This window comes from Echiichthys vipera, assembly GCF_963691815.1.
Source record: "Echiichthys vipera genome assembly, chromosome: 8".
Classification (NCBI taxonomy): domain Eukaryota; kingdom Metazoa; phylum Chordata; class Actinopteri; order Perciformes; family Trachinidae; genus Echiichthys; species Echiichthys vipera.
In genome coordinates, this window is record NC_139833.1 from 4,640,301 (window position 1) to 4,660,209 (window position 19,909).

At 44.3% G+C, this 19,909-nt stretch overlaps 1 protein-coding gene across 1 annotated transcript; it reads right to left on the minus strand.

Moving 5' to 3' along the window:
• Positions 1 to 9,346: 9,346 nt before the first annotated feature.
• LOC310950096 (neurexophilin-1) lies at positions 9,347 to 19,586 on the minus strand (the record flags this gene model as incomplete). The annotated part of the gene is made up of 2 exons (XM_083917759.1): positions 9,347 to 10,150; positions 19,491 to 19,586. The coding sequence occupies 2 exons, from the start codon at positions 19,584 to 19,586 to the stop codon at positions 9,347 to 9,349; spliced, it is 900 nt and encodes a 299-aa protein (XP_083773885.1).
• Positions 19,587 to 19,909: the final 323 nt, after the last annotated feature.

Sequence of the window (19,909 nt, forward strand, 5' to 3'; positions counted from 1 at the left end):
AATCAGGGCCTTAAATTAAGTGATGCTGTTGGGGCTTTAATTCAATCAGGACAGAGTCAGAGAAATTTCTTTCTGATATCGATCCGGCGCCGGCGTCGCTATTGATTTTTTTTTTCCTGACATTTCCTTACTTGTGCTTCATTCAAGAGACTTTCTTTGTATTGGAGAGCTTTCGTATTCCACCGTCATCAACCGTGCATCAGCTTATACAGGAATGGCCGACGCATGGAGTCCCATATTTTTCTGGGACACGGTCTGAACCAGACTTGAGCGTGCCCTCATTATGAGGGTTTGCAACCCCCCGAGAGTGCCCGACCTGACCCTGAAAATTGCTCAATTGACTTTTTCCGTCCGCAGTAATGTGTGGTGATGGGGAACCATGACATTTACGTTTGCACCACTCCAATGCGATCCCTTGCTCGGTGCGAGTCTTTCGACACAGCTCAAAAACGGGTCACAGGATCAAAAGTGTCTCTTGCCTGAAGGAACCACTGAGTCGATCCTTTCCACTTCTGCACCAAATGGTGTTCTCTCTCTCTCCTCTCTCTCTCCCTCTCTCCCTCCCTCTCTCTTTCTCTCTCTCCTCTCTCTCTCCCTCTCTTTTCTATCTTTCTCTCTCTCACCAGTAACTTGCTGGAACACATTTAGATCCTGAGTAGAACTCCTCGGTGCCCACTCATCACTCTGCGTGGTGTTTGAAGATTACTATGCTCAGAGACATCCTCACTGGGCATCCAGGCAGCTTAGAGGCCAAAATCCATAATCCCTTACCCTTCATGGGAATTCTCCATGCACTTCAACATGCTGAAATACAGCCCCGCTGCAGCAGCCACTCATGGTCGAGGAACTACTGCAGCCGGAGGCCGAGATAGATGGATGACATGTCTCAATGAATGTGGGAGAAGTAGAGGAAGTTAGATTTAAAAATAAGTTATATACCGCGGATAGTTTCTGCCCAGGAATCTAATCTAAAAGGATGTTTCTTTCTTGGGAGGTATTTTTTTTATTTCTAATGTATGCACACTACTTCAGTCCGTCCTCATGCACTGGTAACTGTTTTATGTATACCATAACGGCCCAGAAGACATTATTTACTGAGAATATGGGTACTTTGGTGCGACTCGGCAGCTGCACAGCTTTCCTCCACCAGGCGTCTCAATAAAGAATTTCCTCCGAGGCTTTAGTGCTTTATTAAAAAGCGTAAATAAATGTAGTTCCTTGATTTAGTAATCTGCATGAGCGAGTAATATGTAAAGTTCAGCCGTTGTAGCTGAAGGACCATCGGGGTTTAATATATCCTCCTCTAGGCTATACTCTAATGCTTTGTTAGTCTGCTCTGCTAAGACCCATGTAATAGCTCGGGGAGTTTGTCTCGCAGCAAACAAGAATAATAAAAGTAATCTCATATTTGCATTAGGTATTTTCTCATTATGAAAGCCTGAAACCCTTTTTCTTTTCTTGACATATTAGCAGAAATACAAGAGGGACAAAGAGAAAAAGGTCAGAGGGAGTTTTAGTCAAACATCAGGTAGCAGAGTCACATATGTTGAACCAGTTGTTTCTGACTCTGCACCATCTGTGCGCACTTTAACACGCCCAAAGTCCAAGTGATTAACAAGGGTTTTTTTGGTCAACTTTTCTCTTCTGTTCGCAAGGACACCCCCGGCCCTTTGACGACACACATTTGTCTGATACACGTCGAGCTCCAACTTGGACAAAATGTCAGTGTGAGTGCCCTTGGCCACTACCGGCCTAACCTGTATCAGAGCGTTGCAGCTCTCTCTCTCTCCCCACTGTTTGGCATGCTCCGTGGCACCGGGCGCTGAGGGCAGAGCGTGTCACCGAGCTGGCACCGGCTTGAACTCATCCAAGGTTACTCTTTGATTTAATGGTGATGCATTTTTTAAAAGCGCATCATCCCTCTCCCTCTTGCCACCGCGCCTAGTCCATCTCTGTCACAAACACTGGCTGTGCGTCTCACCTTTAGCAGTGGAAGCACCAGGAGAGGTTGTTTAAGATATAAATCAATGGCAAATGAAGCCCCGGCTCCGGTGCAAGCTGGCCCCTGATTTGTTTTGTCGGCATGTTTTAAAGGCAGAACAGTGAAGGAAAACGGTACTATATATTTAGACTGTGACACGGGGGGGGGGGGGGAGAAATCTGCTCATCATGTGGACAGCTTTTAGTCGGGCACTGACAATTAACACTGACTACAAAGCCTTGATGTTTTGATTCCTATCCAGATGCTGTGGTGAAATGTGATAGCGTGGTGGTTTTCTCTGCACTCTTGAAGATGTAAATGATGGAGAGAAGTATCAGTGAGCTCTTTTTTGTGTCTTTGTCTGGTATAAATAGCATCACCTACCTCCATACTTCACTGATGTTTTTGACAAGGTGATATTGGGTAATCATCACCTCTCCCTGCTGTTTTTTCAGTGAATATACACCGACAGCATTGTTTATCATAAAAATAGATTTTCAACCAGTTGCTCTTTTTTCTCCGCGGTGCAGCAGCAGCTTGTGAATGAGCGTAATTGTTGGGGGGTTAGCATCGGTGCACACAGAGGCGCCTCACGCACAGATATTATATTATTATATGCAGCTGATCAGACATGATTTCTCTCTTTTCTTAACTGAAATTAAATCTGGAGGTATTCAGACACGAGGACATCCGCCTTTGTGTTGTGTGGCAGCCTGGTACGGGTGGAGATGAGGATTTCTGATAGCAAATAAGGGCGCCGATAAGGCGGAGGATAGAAACGGGCCATATTCATGAGCCATGTAATCCTTTTTTATCTCGTGTCATTCCGAAAAAGCAAACACATCTTTGACATCGATACTTGTGCTTCTGCTTTGATAACAAATGCTACTTAGCGCTGAGATAGTGAAGTCAACAGAGGGGTGACACGCTCCTCTGCATGACTGATTGTCTACAGGCTTCCAGTATTTTTGTAAACTCATTTGTTAAATTTCTCTGAGAAACACGGAGGCGTTTAAGAGCTTTTCCCTCAAAGTTTCTGCCTTTGTGTCTCGTAAAACTATCAGCTTTTCAAATGCATTAAAAACTTAAACGTATAAATCCAGCAAGGCGTTCATCCTGTGAGATTGAACATAAAGTTATATAGGAAGGCCCCTAGCTCCTCCTATAATCTGATTTATTTCGGGCTGGAACTAATTCTCCTGTTTATTAACGGCCGGTGCCTGTTGTGGGGCATGCCCATTCATAACAGGCTGAGTGCTTGGTTCCTGCTGTTGCTGCTAGCTGCGTTGTCGTGAGCGTGCCCTGTTCGGAGTTATATCAAAAGGAAATGACACAAACACTTAGAGCAGCAAACTTTGATCGATTAGTTGTCAAATATTAAATTAATCGGCAACTATTTTGATATCCATTCCTTCTCTGATTGCACTGCAGCTTCTAAAATGTGAATATCTTCTGCTTTCTTTCCTCCCCTCTGACAATAAACTAATTATAATTGAGCTGTGCTTACTCCAGGTAGGGAATGAGTCCTTACCCCAAGTGAAGGAGTTCAAGTACCTCGGGATCATGTTCACGAGTGAGGGGACGATAAAGCGTGAGTTTGGCCGGAGAATCGGAGCAGCGGGGGCGGTGTTGCAGTCGCTCTACCGCACCGTTGTGACGAAAAGAGAGCTGAGGAAGGCAAAGCTCTCGATCTACCGGTCAATCTTGGTTCCTACCCTCACCTGTGGTCATGAAAGCTGGGTCAGGACCCAAAGAACGAGGTCGCGAGTACAAGCGGCCAAAATGTGGGGGGCACGAGTCTCCCTTAGAGAGAGGGGGAGAAGTTCAGCATCCGTGAGGAACTCGGAGTAGAGCCGCTGCTCCTTTGCGTTGACAGGAGCCAGTTGAGGTGGTTCAGGATCATCTAGTAAGGATGAACCCTGGGCGCCTCCCTAGGGAGGTGTTCCAGGCACGTCCAGCTGGGAGGAGGCCTCGGGGAAGACCCAGGACCAGGTGGAGAGATTATATCTCCACACTGGCCTGGGAACGCCTCAGGATCCCCCAGTTAGAGCTGGTTAATGTGGCCCGGGAAAGGGAAGTTTGGGGTCCCCTGCTAAAGCTGCTGCTCCCGCGCCCGACCTCGGATAAGAGGCTGAAGATGAGATGAGATGAGATGATGAACAAAACAAGACGTCATTTTGAGCTTTGGGAAACACTGATTGACATTTTTCACCACTAATCGATTCTTCAAGAAAATAATCAACAGACTAATCGACAATGAAAATGATCATTAGTCTCAGTGCTTCTACAGTTACACTGGATCAAAACAAATCAATGTCTTGGGTTTAATTGGTGGTTTTCTACGCATGAGTGCTGCTGGGTAAAGTTAGCCCAACACTGTGTCTCTGCAATAGTGACCCAACACTGATTATTTTTACTGCGTGAACGCACGAGACGGATTTAACAGAATGCTGCAGCTCAAACTTGTGTAGCCTTTACAGTTTCTTGCAGTGTTGGGATTCTGTGACATAAGCTGAGAATTTAAGCTTATTTTTCCGGTTACATACATTGTAATTTGCGTTTTCCTGATACTCCACATGCACGAGTGTCAAAAATCCTGGCGGCCCGTTGAAAAAGGGGTTTATCACCCGTATAAAAGATGTCTCTTGTCTTCATATAATGTGGCGAGGGCTGGAGATTTGTGCGTGTGGTTCTGAAAGCAGAAGAGACATCCAGCTGACAGATATTTGAAAGCGGCCTAATTTCTTCCAGATTCATGATGAGCCGAGCAGCGTTAGATCCTAGATGTGCAAACGGCAAAATGGGAGAATTAGACAGTCGCTGCTGTCAGCCATTATCCAGTGTGGTAAGAATTGACAGTGTTACGATGCTAACATCCATTAGAGTAATTAGCTGTGCCTCGCAGGTGCCCTGGATTTCAGTCTGAAACACCTTTTCATGAAGAAGCATCGAAATATTCTTAATTATCAAAGAGAAATCTGTATACCTAATGTAATGTAAGCAGCGGGACAGAATTAAATAGAGCGTAAACTTAATTTCATGTCACCACAATTCATTCCATTCATACGGGCTTAATAGTATTGTTCATTTTCCTGCATATTTAGGGGTGACGTGTTGGTACCTGGTTATGTCTGGGGGGCATTAAGTCTGACTAATGAAATGACTCTATCCTCTGTGGCGTTTTAATCTATTCACTGGGAAAGTAATTGACAAGCCCACAGTCTGTGCATTAGGATCGCTCCGCCACCAAAGGACAGCTGTCACTAAAGCAATTAAAATGACAAAGGTTAATTAATTCTCTCCCGTTTTTACCTGATATGAGACATTCACAATGAGTGAGTTTTTCATTTCCGGAGGAGTAATGGTGTTTTGAGGAGAGTAATTTATTTGTGATTTAAAAAGTGAAAAAGAAGGAAGTAAAACACCAGCCGTCGTCTGATAGAGCCTTTAATACGTCAATACCTCACACACAACTGTGCCCCAGGACAGCTTCAGCCCCAGATGTGAAATGAATTCTGCGGCAGGACATGTTCGGAAATGCTTGTTGTCTTTTTTTAAAGTGAGATCCGTATTATTTCCTCTGTCGCGGCGTGATTTGTTTACGAATGAGGCTCGTCAGGACGTTTTACATTTGAAACATTTCATTTGAACAAACATCTGCAAGTGGGGGGAAAAAACCCCAGCAAAGCTCTTATATTTAAAGCGCGGTTGGGGGTCAAGTGGAAGAAAACCAAGACGCAAATAATTACTATGCCAACCACCTCTGACAGCACGAGAGCAGAACCCAAGAACTTTCTAATCCACCTAAATGTCAAAGCAACGTTCGCAGCCCTCCCTGCGTGTGAATCTCCACAGGCTGCCAAAAGGCCAGTGGTTAGTCATCTGTTTACTCCTGCAGCTGCTGGGTGTCATTGGGACTCTGAAGGAGAAATCCCATGATTCTCTCTGCCATTTCTGACAGCTCCCGCCCAGACCACATTAATCAGGGATTGTGGGCGAGCTAGGGGATAGACGGCAGGCATGAATGGCTCCGGCCCAGGACAACTGAACCGAGGGAGAAGATCTGGGTCCAAAGATAACTTAGATGTCCAAACACTGCCGCGCTGTAATGCTTTCCGTTTCATTCATACGCACAGAGCTCGTTAAACGGACGGTTTTCTTTGAGAAAAACTGCTGGTTTTTCTTGTTGCCGGGTAAACTGGCGCTTTGAATTTAACATCATTCAAGAAATAGGAGTTAAATGAACCCAATCTCTCCAGCCCACTTGTGCAAATTGGTCCCCAAGAAAGATCGCTTTGAGTTGAATTCCCTGTGATTTAATCATACAACTCTACTTTCTACATCCCCTCTGTTTAATCATTTGATTGAGCTGTGCTGAAGGTACAATCTGTGATCTGAGAGTTAACAAAAGATTAGCCCATAGCGCTAAAAAGCCAGCACATAAAATTGGTACCTGCAGTCACTCCCGAAATGATTGGCAGATGTTTTAATAAAGGGACTTATACTCGACTCAACAACTAAATCTAAGCTATTTATAAGTCCAGATGCTAAAGATTGTTTAAAATCAGTGATGCAATTAAATACAGGAGTGAAACAGCTTGATGTCTGCAATGAACATCAGATTTGAAACGCACTAAACTCTTAAACCGACATTATTTGATTATTTTTGGCAACTTGGGGGCAGTGCAACAAGCCGTAAACACAGATTATCACCTCATAAACTTGATATAACGGGTAAGCTTCTCCTTTATTTACACTTCCAGCCAACATGGATAATCATTAGTATTCATCCGGTTGTGTTTCTGGCCACCTGGTGAATGGAAGTCAAACATTCATGCTCCTCTGCGCTCCACCGGCTCCTGAGGGAAATAATCTGCCTCTTTAGCTGCTAAATGCTCCGTAATGTTCAACAGCTAGTAGCTAACTTTGTCTGTCTGCTGTTTGGTGCCGGGCAGGTAGCGTCCAGTGAGTTTATCAAAGCTGCCTCCTGCCGCTGCTGGAAACGACGCTGATAAGAGCGGCGGGAATGAAAACAGGGAAGTCGTGTGCACTGAAAACCAAAACAATGAGCTGAAAGATGTTGAAACGCTCCGCACACTCATGCGGTGCTGATGTAAGGGCTCTTAACATCTTTCACAGTGGACAGGCGTCTGATTCATTGTAAGTTATATACACTAATACATCTGTGCGTTATTAACAGGGCCTTAAATGGAACAAAACATAGTATTTACGTTGCATTTGCCCTCAGACGACCTCCGTCAGGGAACAGATCCATCTCTCAGTGGCTCTCACACCCCAAACATTTCCTCGCGCCAGGCTGTTTACACTCGTAAGATTACGTGCATAATGAGGCTGCATTGTCTCGGCAGAGCGCTGCTTTAATTCTATGAAGCTGAACAAACTGTCCCTGGCACATTTGGGTAGGGGTGGAGTGATATCAAAGTCACTTTGCTGAGATGAAAGAACTGGCCTAAACAGCAATCGGAGACATTAGTCATTCCTTCTTCTCGGTGACAGAAACATGCTCTCAATTTACGAGTCAGGTGCTTCCAGTGATTTCTGCCAGCCTTGTTCCTCCACATCATAAATTCCTCTTTATGCTCACTCATCCCACAGGCAGACCCCTATTCTTTGGCCTGCCTTGTCAGAAAATACACCCCATGTTGGCTTATTGGATGTCGTCCAGGCTGCCATTAGCAGTTACTGTGTTGCGTATACCATCGCGTACACTGTGAAAGAGCACTGAATTTAAATAGACAGCCGCGATGACGCCCCTAGGTGCACATTTGTGCTTTTTTAACAGGTTTTCCATCGACATTTTAATTCATTCTTTCTGTGGTGTTGACTCCGCAGAGCTCCCACTTACACCGTGTTCATTTCCTCTAAATGCTTCACGTGGAGCCGCTCGCTCCCAATTTATATAATGAAGGTTTAATAGCCAATTGGAACATCCAATATCATTAACAGCCAGTGTTAGTCTCATCCAGATTTTTTTTTTCCGATAACCAGAGGTGCAAACGTTTGTTAGGTGCAGTGTGAGATTAGCACCTGCTGTGTAATATATGTCCCGTCTCCTCAGAAGCAACAAACCACATTTCACCACATCAGCTTTTAAACACACCATTTGTTCAGTTTCAGCCTTTGTTGGACAAACGTCCGCGTCTTCCGCTTGTTCTCAAATCTATTTTTTAAACACTTTGAAACACTTTTGACCTTGTTTTTTGTTATTTTTCTTATCATCCAGCACTTTTTATATATAAATAATTACTCCAGTGTGTACAGGTAGTTATTTTTGGGTACTGTGGCTCTGACACGTCTTACTACCGGCTGCTTGTCATGTCATGTTAGTGATGCAGGAGTTGAAATTCATTAAACAGGACTTGTTGTAAGAAACAAGAGCAACGTCTAAATGTCTAAATTGTAGATGCAGGACTGAGAAAACAGGAGCACAGTTTTGTTTTGATTTTACGGAGCAGTGAAATGATCGTCTGTATCTCCGTTGTCTTGTGTGTTTTCTGCAAGTTTTATTTCTTTATTGCAACATTTACTTGTTTGCACGTCTGAGCCGATTGGAGCCCTCCATTGTCGTCATGTACCGTGGCTTTAAAACTGCTTACACACAACACAGAATTGTACTTTTTCTTTTCTTTTTTTTTGTCTCCCATGACTTGATGAAGATTACTTCTGACAGCTGCAATAACATGAAAAATATTGATGGACGTTAGTCAGTTGTTTACCACATTCGGTTCATGCATGGACGTGGACGAGATTTCCAATAACAATATCAGAGGTATAGTCACTCTAACAATCACAGTGCAGAAAACAACACCACTCAAAATATGTTTGCTTTTCCCATTATTCCCTGTAATGCACACTGACAGATTCTTCTTATTTGCACTGACATTTACGTGTTTGCAATGATTACCAGAGACTGATTGGAAAAGACGGGAAGCATGATTGAGACGGAAACACACTATCGACATAAACAACTAAATTAGCGGGAGAAAACATTAATAAAATTGTTTTCTGGTCCTTGTGTGGAACCCACAATATTTACATAAATACAATCAGCATATTTTTACGGTTGGCTTGAGAGTTTCCTTTCAATATAAGCAGCTATGCATATAATATGAGTATTGCAAACCTATAAATGCTTCCCTAAATGCTCCCATAATGACCTCGGGGTGGGTCTGTTCATTGGAGCAATATCAGTCTTGCGTCAAGGATATGTTAGCCGTAATAACTCCTGTCAACATCTCAAGTTTGAAGTGTCTTGGCTCCATTTTCATTCGAATAATGTGACATCGCTCAGGACCCCGACTGCCTGTCTCTGCATCTTTTTTTTCCTCTCCTCTTTTGATGTGATCACCCCGTTGGGAGGTACGGGGTGTCGCTGTGGTAGTTGTAATCTGGACACACCTTCTGCACCAGCTTGTAGTCGGTGCTGTAGAAGGTGATGAAGATGCAGATGACCTTAAAGGGCTTCGAGCACAGCCAGGAAACGTGGCTCTGCGTCTGCTCCTGCGGACAGCTCTGCGAGGGGTCGTGGGCACACAGTGAGTTCCTGGTGCCCTTCTCCACCTTCTCGTACTCCACCCTACAGTTGAACAGCTTGTTGTCCTTGGTCTCCAGGGCCGTCTGCTGCTGCTGCTGCTGTTGCTGCTGCTGGTGGTGATGGTGGTGGTACGGCTGGTGGACCTGGAACTCCACGGCTTTGGTCGGTGGAACAAGTCCCACAGACACGTTGCCCTGACCTGTTGAGTTGTGACGGAAGTAGACGCTGAATGTCCCGTTACCGTGATCCACGATTTTACCGGTGATGAGAAGGTTGAGCTTCACCGTCTTGATGTTGGAGTGGAAGTCGCCCCAACCGAACATCTTCTTGAACTTGCCGGTTTTCACGATGGGCCTCCTTTTTGTCCTGGACCGGGGTTCGCGGGGGTTGGAGGTGTTGTAAAGCCAGTTCCACTGCTCCTGTTTAGAGAACGAGTCCGCCTCGTCATAGCTCAGATCCAGTGAGGTGAAGTTCTCTTTGCCATAGAGGGTCTGGGACAGCAGGCGGCTGATGGAGACGGCCTTGCTGCTTTCGGTCCAATAGGTCTTCACTTTGGTTTTTGAGCTTCCTCTCAAGTCTGAATTTCCTGAACTGGGTGAATCGGCACTGGACACCTGGAAGAACAAACAAACAAAATCACCATTTCTGAAACATTTCAACTGGTAACCATTCAAGAGAGCATATGAAACTGCGTCAAAATACATGTAGGGACCAACATTGGGCACAATATAAGACCGCCTCCCTAAGAAAACTACAGCGTCAGTCTTTCAGAAAATGCCCCAAAACAACTTACATTTATGTTCAAGTGTCAAAAAGCCTTTAGGAATCATGCCTTTTGATTGTTGGGAAGTTATTTAATGTTATTAACCAAGAGGTTATTAATTTAACCACAATGACAAAGCTGCCCTGATCTTAACAATAGTCATTTTAACTCAAATTAAAAGGTTTTCCAACCATATTCAAGTCATTTTTGTCCCTAAACCAAACTAAACCTTAACCATTGCATCATCAGATATAAAACGGCACATATTAATTTTAACCCAAACCACAATTTTCACACTTTTCCTAAATCTAAGCATCGTTTTGAGTCAGTTTTTAAGTAGAAAATGTCCAAATTCTCAGATTCTTTCTGCTTCTAAATGTGAATATTTTTCTACTTTCTTTCCTCCTCTGACGGTAAACTGAAAATCTTTGACTTTTAGACAAAACAAGACCTGTGAGGGCGTCATCTTGTTCTTTGGCAAACGCTGATCAACATTTTTCACCGTTTTCTGACAATTTCTAGACCCAAAAAGTAATCGATTAATCCAAAAAATGATACATATGAGACATATTAATCTATCATGAAAATAATCGTTAGGTGTAGCCCTACTAACCATGTAGTTTTCATGCCCGAACCTTAGTAATTATATTATATATTGATTACTCTAAAAATCACCCGTAGGTGTGAATGGTTGTCTGTCTCTGTTTGTCTCTATGTGTCCTGTGATAGACTGGCGTCCTGTCCAGGGTGGACCCTCGCCTCACGCCCAATGTCAGCTGGGATCAGCTCCAGCCCCCCCGCGACCCCGACCCCGGGATAAGCGGTTGAAGACAAATGAATGAATAAATGATATAAATATATATTATATATATAACTATGTGTTTAAAACTACGACCGTCGACCGTCCAAAAGTGTCGGTATGTGAGGAGTTGGGAAGGAGAACGGTTTACGGCGATTCAGGAACATTAAAAGTATCGGTGGTGGAACAATGTCAACATGTTTTTACGTAACATTATTCAAGATTCAAGAAGCTTTATTTATTTATCCCGAGGGAAATGATTGTGCAACAGTTTCAATACAAAGATGGGAAAGGATCAAAGTAACAATAAGCATGAAAACATAAATCAAATCAAAATAAAGCTAACGTAAAATAAATCAACAATAACTAAATGTGACAGAGTGAAACAGACATTGTGGTTAAACGTAGGTATATACGATATACAACAATACACAGTGTGCAGTTTAGCAGCATACTGGATTAAATAAGTACAAACTTAATAAGTGATAATGTAATTTAATCCAGGTTTTTGCAGCATTGTCGACGTGTGTGGCACTGACATTGGATGGACGCGTGCTGAGGGCTTTGTAGTTCAAATCTTTTGACACCTTTGTGGGAAATCATTCTAACAAACAGACGAATGGAAATCCAAATCCATTTGCAGCAGTAAGAAATACAAACCACCACCTCTCAAAAACAGTGTTAATGCTGTGACCAACTCCTACAGTGTGTGAAACGTCCTGCGTGTGTGTTTAATCAAGATAAAGGGTTTTCCTGCCATACATCGAGATGAATGAAGCGCTTCTCGGGTGCAGACGTGATGCAACGGCGGACTATTACCTGCTGAACGTGGCCTGCATGGATGATTGATGATTCATTCTGTATCTCTCCTCTAAAAAATCCCACAGAAGAGAGAGCGAAGACTCCCCGTGCACCCCGCTGACGCCCGTGACAGTGATGTCCAAACCCCAGTCGAGGAACGTGACAGCAGATCTATCTGGTCGAAGCGTTTACATTTTGTACCTTCAACCCGCGATCGATACTCTGAAAATAAGGTGTCCTCTCATTGAGAAAGTTCACCGCGTGACATTGTCGTTGTGTTGTAGGCCAGGGAGACTTTGTGCAGCTTTGTAAACTACCGCAGGAGTGGTGGTGTTTCTCTGAAGTACACCTTCATTTTATGCACTTGGCTTCAGAGTGGCAGAGTTTGAAAAGATGGCCTCCAGTTGTTTTTGAAGAGGCCTCAGTGATGGATGACCCGATGTGAACGAACCGTTAGTGGCATTGCGGAGACTTTGGCTTAGAAGCTGTAACCTCTCTCTCGCTCCCTCTTTGAAGAGAGCGGCACAACCTGAGCATTTTAAAACAAATAAATAAAAAGCAACATGGTACACAGCGCCAAATTGAAGACTTCCAAACGCAGAAAACGTTTTTGCCGAATCTTTGCAACTGGTTGGTTTGATAAAAAAAAAGCGAAAAGCTGCAGGACCTTCAGTGCAGAGTGATTGTCATGATGAGGTGGAGAGAAATATGAATTTCAGCACTTTCCCTGTGCAGTGGGGCAGTTAAACTGTATTAATGGACACCTCCTTTTGTCTTCCACTGCTGGAAACAAAAGTCTGTCATGTCGGCCTCACCGGTGATGTATGGCAAAAAGATAAAGTGAGTGTGAGGATGAGGGAGGCTTCCCGTTCAGGATTTATTGGCACCATTACAGTCAAACATAAAGCTCCTCCTTAGGATGTAAAAGTTCAGTGAAACAGTATCTTATAGACTATCAGCAGAGCTATAAACGCGGTTATGACATTATAGTCTTTACACTCCGCTTTAATATTCTATCAGTGTTATGGACACGATAGATTTCAGCTTGTATCAGCTGTTAATGTTCATTTTGGAAGAGAAAACGGCGCAAATAAAAGCATTTTTATGGGATTATACGGCTACTTTGAGATAACGGTCACTGACACCACATTGTGTGTTGAAGGTCAAACATTATTTGAGGTATAAACTAGAGACTTCTTCCCAAACACAAGTGCATGTGTTGGTTAAATGGATTTCTAACACTTGATCCCTTCTGAGTTTCAACGTGAATTCAGTTTCAGATGTTTGCAATTATTGTCTAAGTGACCTTTGATCCCTAATCCAAACGGTTTTATTCTTCCTGATTATTTCTATTGAGTCGTGAAAGGACTGTAGTCTCTAATGATCAAATGAAATATCATTTTGCTAGTGCAGTAATTACTGATGATTCTCCGTAACTGGGTCTCAGTCTCTATGGAGTCCTGAAACCAGATCAAGGGATATTAGGAAACTGCTCCGAGCTGGTTTAAGTGACTGTCAGGCTAATTAGTGAGTGTGTGTGAGTGTCTGTGTGAGTGTGTGTGTGTGTATACAACGTCTTTAAGTGGAGATGTTAAGAATATTCCCATACAATTCAAATCCGAGCAGGTTTGGGACTCAGACACTTCAAGTTTGATCATTTTGTCAACCAGGAAATTAGATTGCCTGTAAGGGTGTGTTTTGAAAAAAGCACCATCATCTTCTGTGACTTCACCTTATGAATAATTTTGTAAGGCGAGGAAGGAGGTGTCACTGGGAATGTTTTCGGAGGGGATTTCGTCACTATTTTTCTCCCGAGATTATCCGAAGTACGTGCCCGGTCCTCATCAGACCCCGAGTTCCTGTTGTTGTGATGAACTCGCTCTGTTGTCACTGCCGTTACGTATATGGTCCCCAAACTATGACATGCAATTAGCTTTCATCTAAAGCACCTGACAGTCTCTGGATTAGAGCACTCAGAGGCACATTCACAGAGACCCCACTTCACGGATTAGAGCCCAACCTGTAATCCAGCCCGGGGAGATTAGGCAGATCAGAGGCAGTCCTGACTAAAGCAACGTTTATATCCAGAACACCCTCGACTGACTGCACCAACACTCGGAGGGCCAAGATTTACCTCTCGCTGGCTTCAAATACATGCAAGCCTGCACAAAGAGAGAGAGAGACAGTGTGTGTGTGTGTGTGTGTGTGTGTGTGTGTCTTAGATCCATGAATGTGCCTGAAGGAGATGCCGCAGAGAGAGAAAAGAGGGAAAGTGCTGTTGGATAAAGGACAGGAGAAAAACAAGGCTGGCAGCGTAAAGGTCAACAGTCACACTTTGATAACTTTGGGTTTAACAGATATTAGTTTGTCAATATTGGGTTTTCATTAAATATCACATAAAGGACAAACTTTATCGTCCACGGCTGAAAGTGAGATTTATTTTGTATTTAATTGGTTTTGTTAAAGCGTGATGTAAGGCGTGAGGGGACGCTGCCTTTTTTCTCTGTGATAACAACTTAAATATTGATGGTTTTGAACTGTGGGTCGGACCAAACAAGTGGTTTTAGGACGTCGACTTGGACTTTCAGAGATGATTTTTGGCCGTTTTTTAGCACAAACCCCGGATTAGCGGATGAAGATGAGATGAGATAGCACAAACATCTGTTAATCTAGGGGATAATATGCAGATTAATCAATAATGAAAGTGATCTGTAGTGTCGACGTAAACACACCCTTCACTCAGGTGATCGACTCCCTCAGTCGACCAACCGCGGCGTCAAAACACTGGATCACTCTGTCTGAGACTCCACAGTGGTCGTTGCCTGGCAACATTTACAATAAAAGGACAGAACAGATAAAAGACGTTTGTAATCATCGTTTCAGGACCATAAACATAAACTTTATTATTATTATTATTATGAAGATGTAGAAAAAGTAAAGTTTTTAATCTGCTTCATCACAAAATATCTGTAAAATGTCATAAATTATCCCAAAAATTAAACTGCTGCATAGAAACAATACCAACAGATGTTTACATGAACCACTGTTTTCATATTCTGTACAATAGGAAAGTCCATCATCAGACTCTTAAAGGATCATTCTGGTGATATTTTGTGTTTTGCCACGAAAAGACTCCAACCAACAATGAATTGATCCACGAACTTATCTGTGTTTCCAAAGGCTGTGGCTTATTTTGGCCTAATCACACAAACGCCGTCCTGCCGCTGTAGACACTAGAGCACTAAATGTGTATTTATCCTCCACTGAAAGGAACGGAAGTCCTCAACAAATGCTCCGTTTCCTCCTGTTTGAGTAACGTTTTCGTCAGGCGCGGACAGGGAAGGGAATCTGGTCAAATAAAAACACATCGCGGATCCCTGAACATCTAAAACTGTGTCACCTGCTTTTGAAAATTGTCCGCAAAAATATAAAGTCTACACTTGGCTTAGTGTAAGGGGGCACTCACACTGTCTACCCGTACCGTGCCCCAGGCTTTAGGGTACTTGTCCCCCCCTCCCTCTCCCCCCGCTGGCCAGGCCCGTTTGTACTCACACTGCCTGGGCCTCGGCGAATGCTTCTTGCCTGTCTATACGTCATCTCTACAAAAGCCCACCTCTCTCAAACGGGCCTTGGATGCGGTGCGGTTGCACTCACACTGGTCAAACGAACTAGGCTTTACCCGTAAAACCTGTTTCGGCACGGTACGGAAGGACAGTGTGAGTGCGCCCTAAGAGTGGGTCATCCTCCTTTCGAGAGATTGGCAGTTCGATCCCCACCTCCCCCGGTCCACATGTCGAAGTGTCCTTGAGCACAGAACCCCGAATTGCTCCCCGTGCTGCGCATGGGGGTGTAAATGTGGTGTGAATTAATAGATTAGATGGTCTGTAGATGTCCACTGCCATCACTGTGAATGTGACAAACACTGTGAAAGTGCCTTGAGTAGTCAGAAGACTAGAAAGGCGCTTTATAAGTACAAGTCCATTTACCATTTACACAATTTGTGCACGTAGACGAAGAACATGTTGAAGCTAGAACGCTGGTGTGAAGGCCAGCCGATAGGATGATGTTAGGCTTCATACTGTAGCAAAGTGATGCAGTGCTACACGAACAAACACAGTTTTGGTTCCTTCACAGGAGGCTTTCCGTATTTGTTGTGACTCTTCTAACAGGATCATAACGAGCACGGCTCCGTTGGAAAACATGGCGGTTTTCACTCATGTTGCCTGTAAATCAAAATCTGATCAAAGCGCGGTAACACAGCCCTGGGGGAGCGGATCAGTGCACGTCGGGCTATAATATTAAATTAAGTTTAGTTTTGCACGTCCGTACAGTTATAGACATACAGGGGGAATCATGTGACACCAAGGGGACGAGATATGTAGGTTTTGTTTTGTCCGCAGTATCTTTTAAGCTCCTGTATTTCCCATAATTCAAACTAAAGTATCTTTAGACTCCTCCTGCCTCGTGAACGTCCTTTAAACTTCTGTCATACAGCTTGTAACACAGGCTTAAAATCAGTTGAGAGCAAAAAAAAATACACCAAGTTAAAGTCATATCGGTCGAATGCAGCACTGCAAAAAAAAAAAATCAATTTGCGATATATACAGTACAGTGTTTGCGTTTAAAGATATTCAATCCAATCTTATTTAGACGCTTTTCATTTCATGGCTCAGACTTATTCCGACTTCACACACACACACACACACACACACACACACACACACACACACACACACACACACACACACACACACACACACACACACACACACACACAAAGACACACAGACACACACACACACACACACAAATACAACACATTTGACTGTTGTCTGTTAATATTATTCCAAGGTTCGGTGTATGAGGCAGAATCCCTCACCCAGATAACACAAACAGCGCGGCTATGCAGCGGTCCTTTAGGAGGCGACTCTACAGATTGCCAGATGCAGCACATAGGCCGGCTGTTGGACAAACCTAAATGCTATCTACTCTTGGCGAGGCTGTGATAAGGCGCAGGCGTCCACTCTTTGAAACAGGAAGATAAACAACCCCGGCTTCCCTCGGGAGCTCGGAGGAGATTCTATGGGCTGGACCCCCCGAGCAGCCAGCAAATTCCACCTTTAATAGAACCGTCGCAGGGGCCGGGTGACTCTGCGGTGGGCTGTACACAAAACCTCGCAAGGAAGAATGAAAGTGTGTGTCAGTTTTCATTTACCTGAATGCTCGGGCGGCTGCCACTGCTGCGTGTGGAGGATTTGTGAGTGCGACAGTTTCTAGTTTAACGGAGGAGCGGGCTGATCGCAGATTGGGTGCTGCTACTTTACAATCTTGATTTGACGGTGTGTGTTCAGCTGCAATATTCAGAAATTTATAGTTGGTGTCCTTTTTAATGTTTTTTTGGTGCATGAATTACATGCTGCAAAAAGTTTTGGGGGGATTTATTTACTTCTTTTAAATGAAACGGTATTAAAGTGTTATGCAGAGAGGCTTAAAGCGTGAGGGGCTGTTCGGGGGGTGAGAGTTTGGCTCAAGGTTGTGCGGCTGTTGTGGGATCAAACCTGTGACCTTTCAGGGTATGAGATAGTCAGTCTAACGTCTCGCTCCGCCTCCCAGCAAAGGCATATTTTAATCTAATTTATGACCTTCAGATGCCATGAATCACAAGCGCTTCTCCAGTATTGGTTTAGGGAACATCAGCTGCGAGCTCCTCTGGACAGGGAGAGTGTTTTCCAGCTGTGCGCTCGGGATAAGATTGGCGTCATGGTCATTTCCAGTGAATTTATCCTGTCCTGCCCTGTGAGGTCCCCCTGTAGTTGAGCTGATGGATCAACTAAGGCCATTTGACACCCACTAAGAGTTTAGGTCTATACTCTTCCAGAGCTATCAAAGTGTTACCTGAGGGGGGTCAAGAGATGATGACAAATCACAGAGTGTGTCAAGACATCACAGGCAGCTGTGGATGCAGTCGAGTCCTATCACCGCAGCACCGCTTTGAGAGGCCAGGGCACAATTATTACCGTGACTTCTGAGGAGGATAAATATTATATACGGACAGACTGCGGGATATTAGAGCAGGGCAGCTTCAAGACGAAGACGAAGAAGACGAAGGAGAAGGAGGAGGAGGAGGTATGGAGGGGGGGTGGTGGGGGGGAGAAAAAAAACCTAGCCACCAGTTTCTGAACTTACCCAGAGGAGGAATGCATAATCATATTATTTCACACACGACTTGGTTCAAAGGCGGCCAAAATAAGTTTGTGAGGTTCCCATGGGTCTGTCAATCTGTTGAAGGAGCTGCGGGCGAAAGCTTAGGATGCACCAAGTACGAAACAATTATGATCATCCCATTAAAGCATAGCGAAGCAATTTGGCAGCCCAGGCTGGGCGACAGAAAAAAAAACAACCAACCCACTCCCATCAAGTGATGCTCGGAGATCAGCCCGCACTACCATGACGCCATCGAACCCATGATCACACGCTTAATGATTAACGTTTGTCTTTACATCGTGACGACAAGGGGAATCCATGTTAGTTAATGTTATTGCCCCGGAAATCGAAGAATATGTGTTTTTCCCTTCAAAGCAGGAAAAGGCTCCGTAAAGTCAAAAGGAAAGGGGGGAGAGGGGGAGGGGGAGGGGGAGGGGGGGAGGAAATGATTAGTGCGCTTAGTCAGCTGTGAAATTGAGTTTATGGTTTTCAAGACGGTGAATTCAATTCGATAATGGGTATTAAGTTGTAGAGAATAATTAATAGTAATTGACTTCTTTCCATCACTATGCAAATTAAACACAGATAACACCGCAGGAGCTTTTTAAGGCCAGTCAAGTTTGCGGGGATTAAGTTTATGGAGTGGCTCCTGTTCGCCTTTGATTGCTTTGTTGACAGATTTATCGGCGGGTGAGGGGTTACTGTCTTTCTGAGGATTAAAGGAATTGGGTTGTCACAAAGTGTCAGGGCATCGAGTTAGGAGCATTCTGGTGCGTTCGTCATAATGGGCTCGGGCTGTTCTCCGCCACGCTGTCAGACGCATTCTTAGTGAAGTGTGTCTGTAAATGGGAAGAGAGGAGGAGGAGAAGATGCAAAGGAGGGATTGAATGGATACTGCTGAGAGAGAAATATCCAGCGGGATTGTGCGTGCGGGGCGGATTTGTCAAGATGCAGATTTGGATTTTGGGGAGAAGCTTGTGTTCACACTGACGTTTGTTAATTCTGAACGGAGCGGGTTTAAAAAAAAAGCTGGTTTGTGGAGGTGAGATGTGTCAAAACAGGAGTCAAACGGAAGGAAAACAATTTAAAAACACGCCTTTAATCCACGACAACACAAGTTTAACACAGTCTGACATGAACACAACAGCATTTTGCTTTAAGTTTTGTAGATTTTTGCACATTATCAACCTGCATCTGACGTCTACAGCAGTAAATTCAGACTAAAATGTGTGTTTATGCACTGTGGTTGTCCTCGCACTGACCTAGAACTCACTCATCGAAACGTCTGTTCCTCGATGTTCTTGTCTGAACATGAATCAGAGAAATTTCAGAGATATAAAAGAAGAAAATCAAAAAGTGTCAAATCAAAAAAAGACATGAAACTCACCAGACAGACGCCTGACAGCAGCAGCAGCAGCAGCAGCAGAGCGGCAGCCCACAGACATGAGGTCTTCGCGCCTCTTCGTGGAGCGTCCCCCCTCATGTCAAACTGTCCTTGATCTTCTCAGCCGCGAGAAAACCTCCCTCTGACTGAGCCGGGATCAGCTGCACAACTTGTAGGAGAAACACAGAGTGAGGGTGAGGGAAAGGCGGTCCTGAGGCGAGAGAGCAGAGATGATGATGATCTCCTCAGGCTCATTCAGCGGGGTCACACGTCTGCCGTGAGAGACGCTTCCCGTGTCCACTTGTCGTGGTTCTTGTGATGCAGGGGGTTGGAGCCGTTGTGGCGAGAAGGGAGGTGTTTGTACATCTGAGTGTCAGCGTGAAGGGATGTTTTATAGAGAGCGCTTTGAGGTTCAGAGAGAG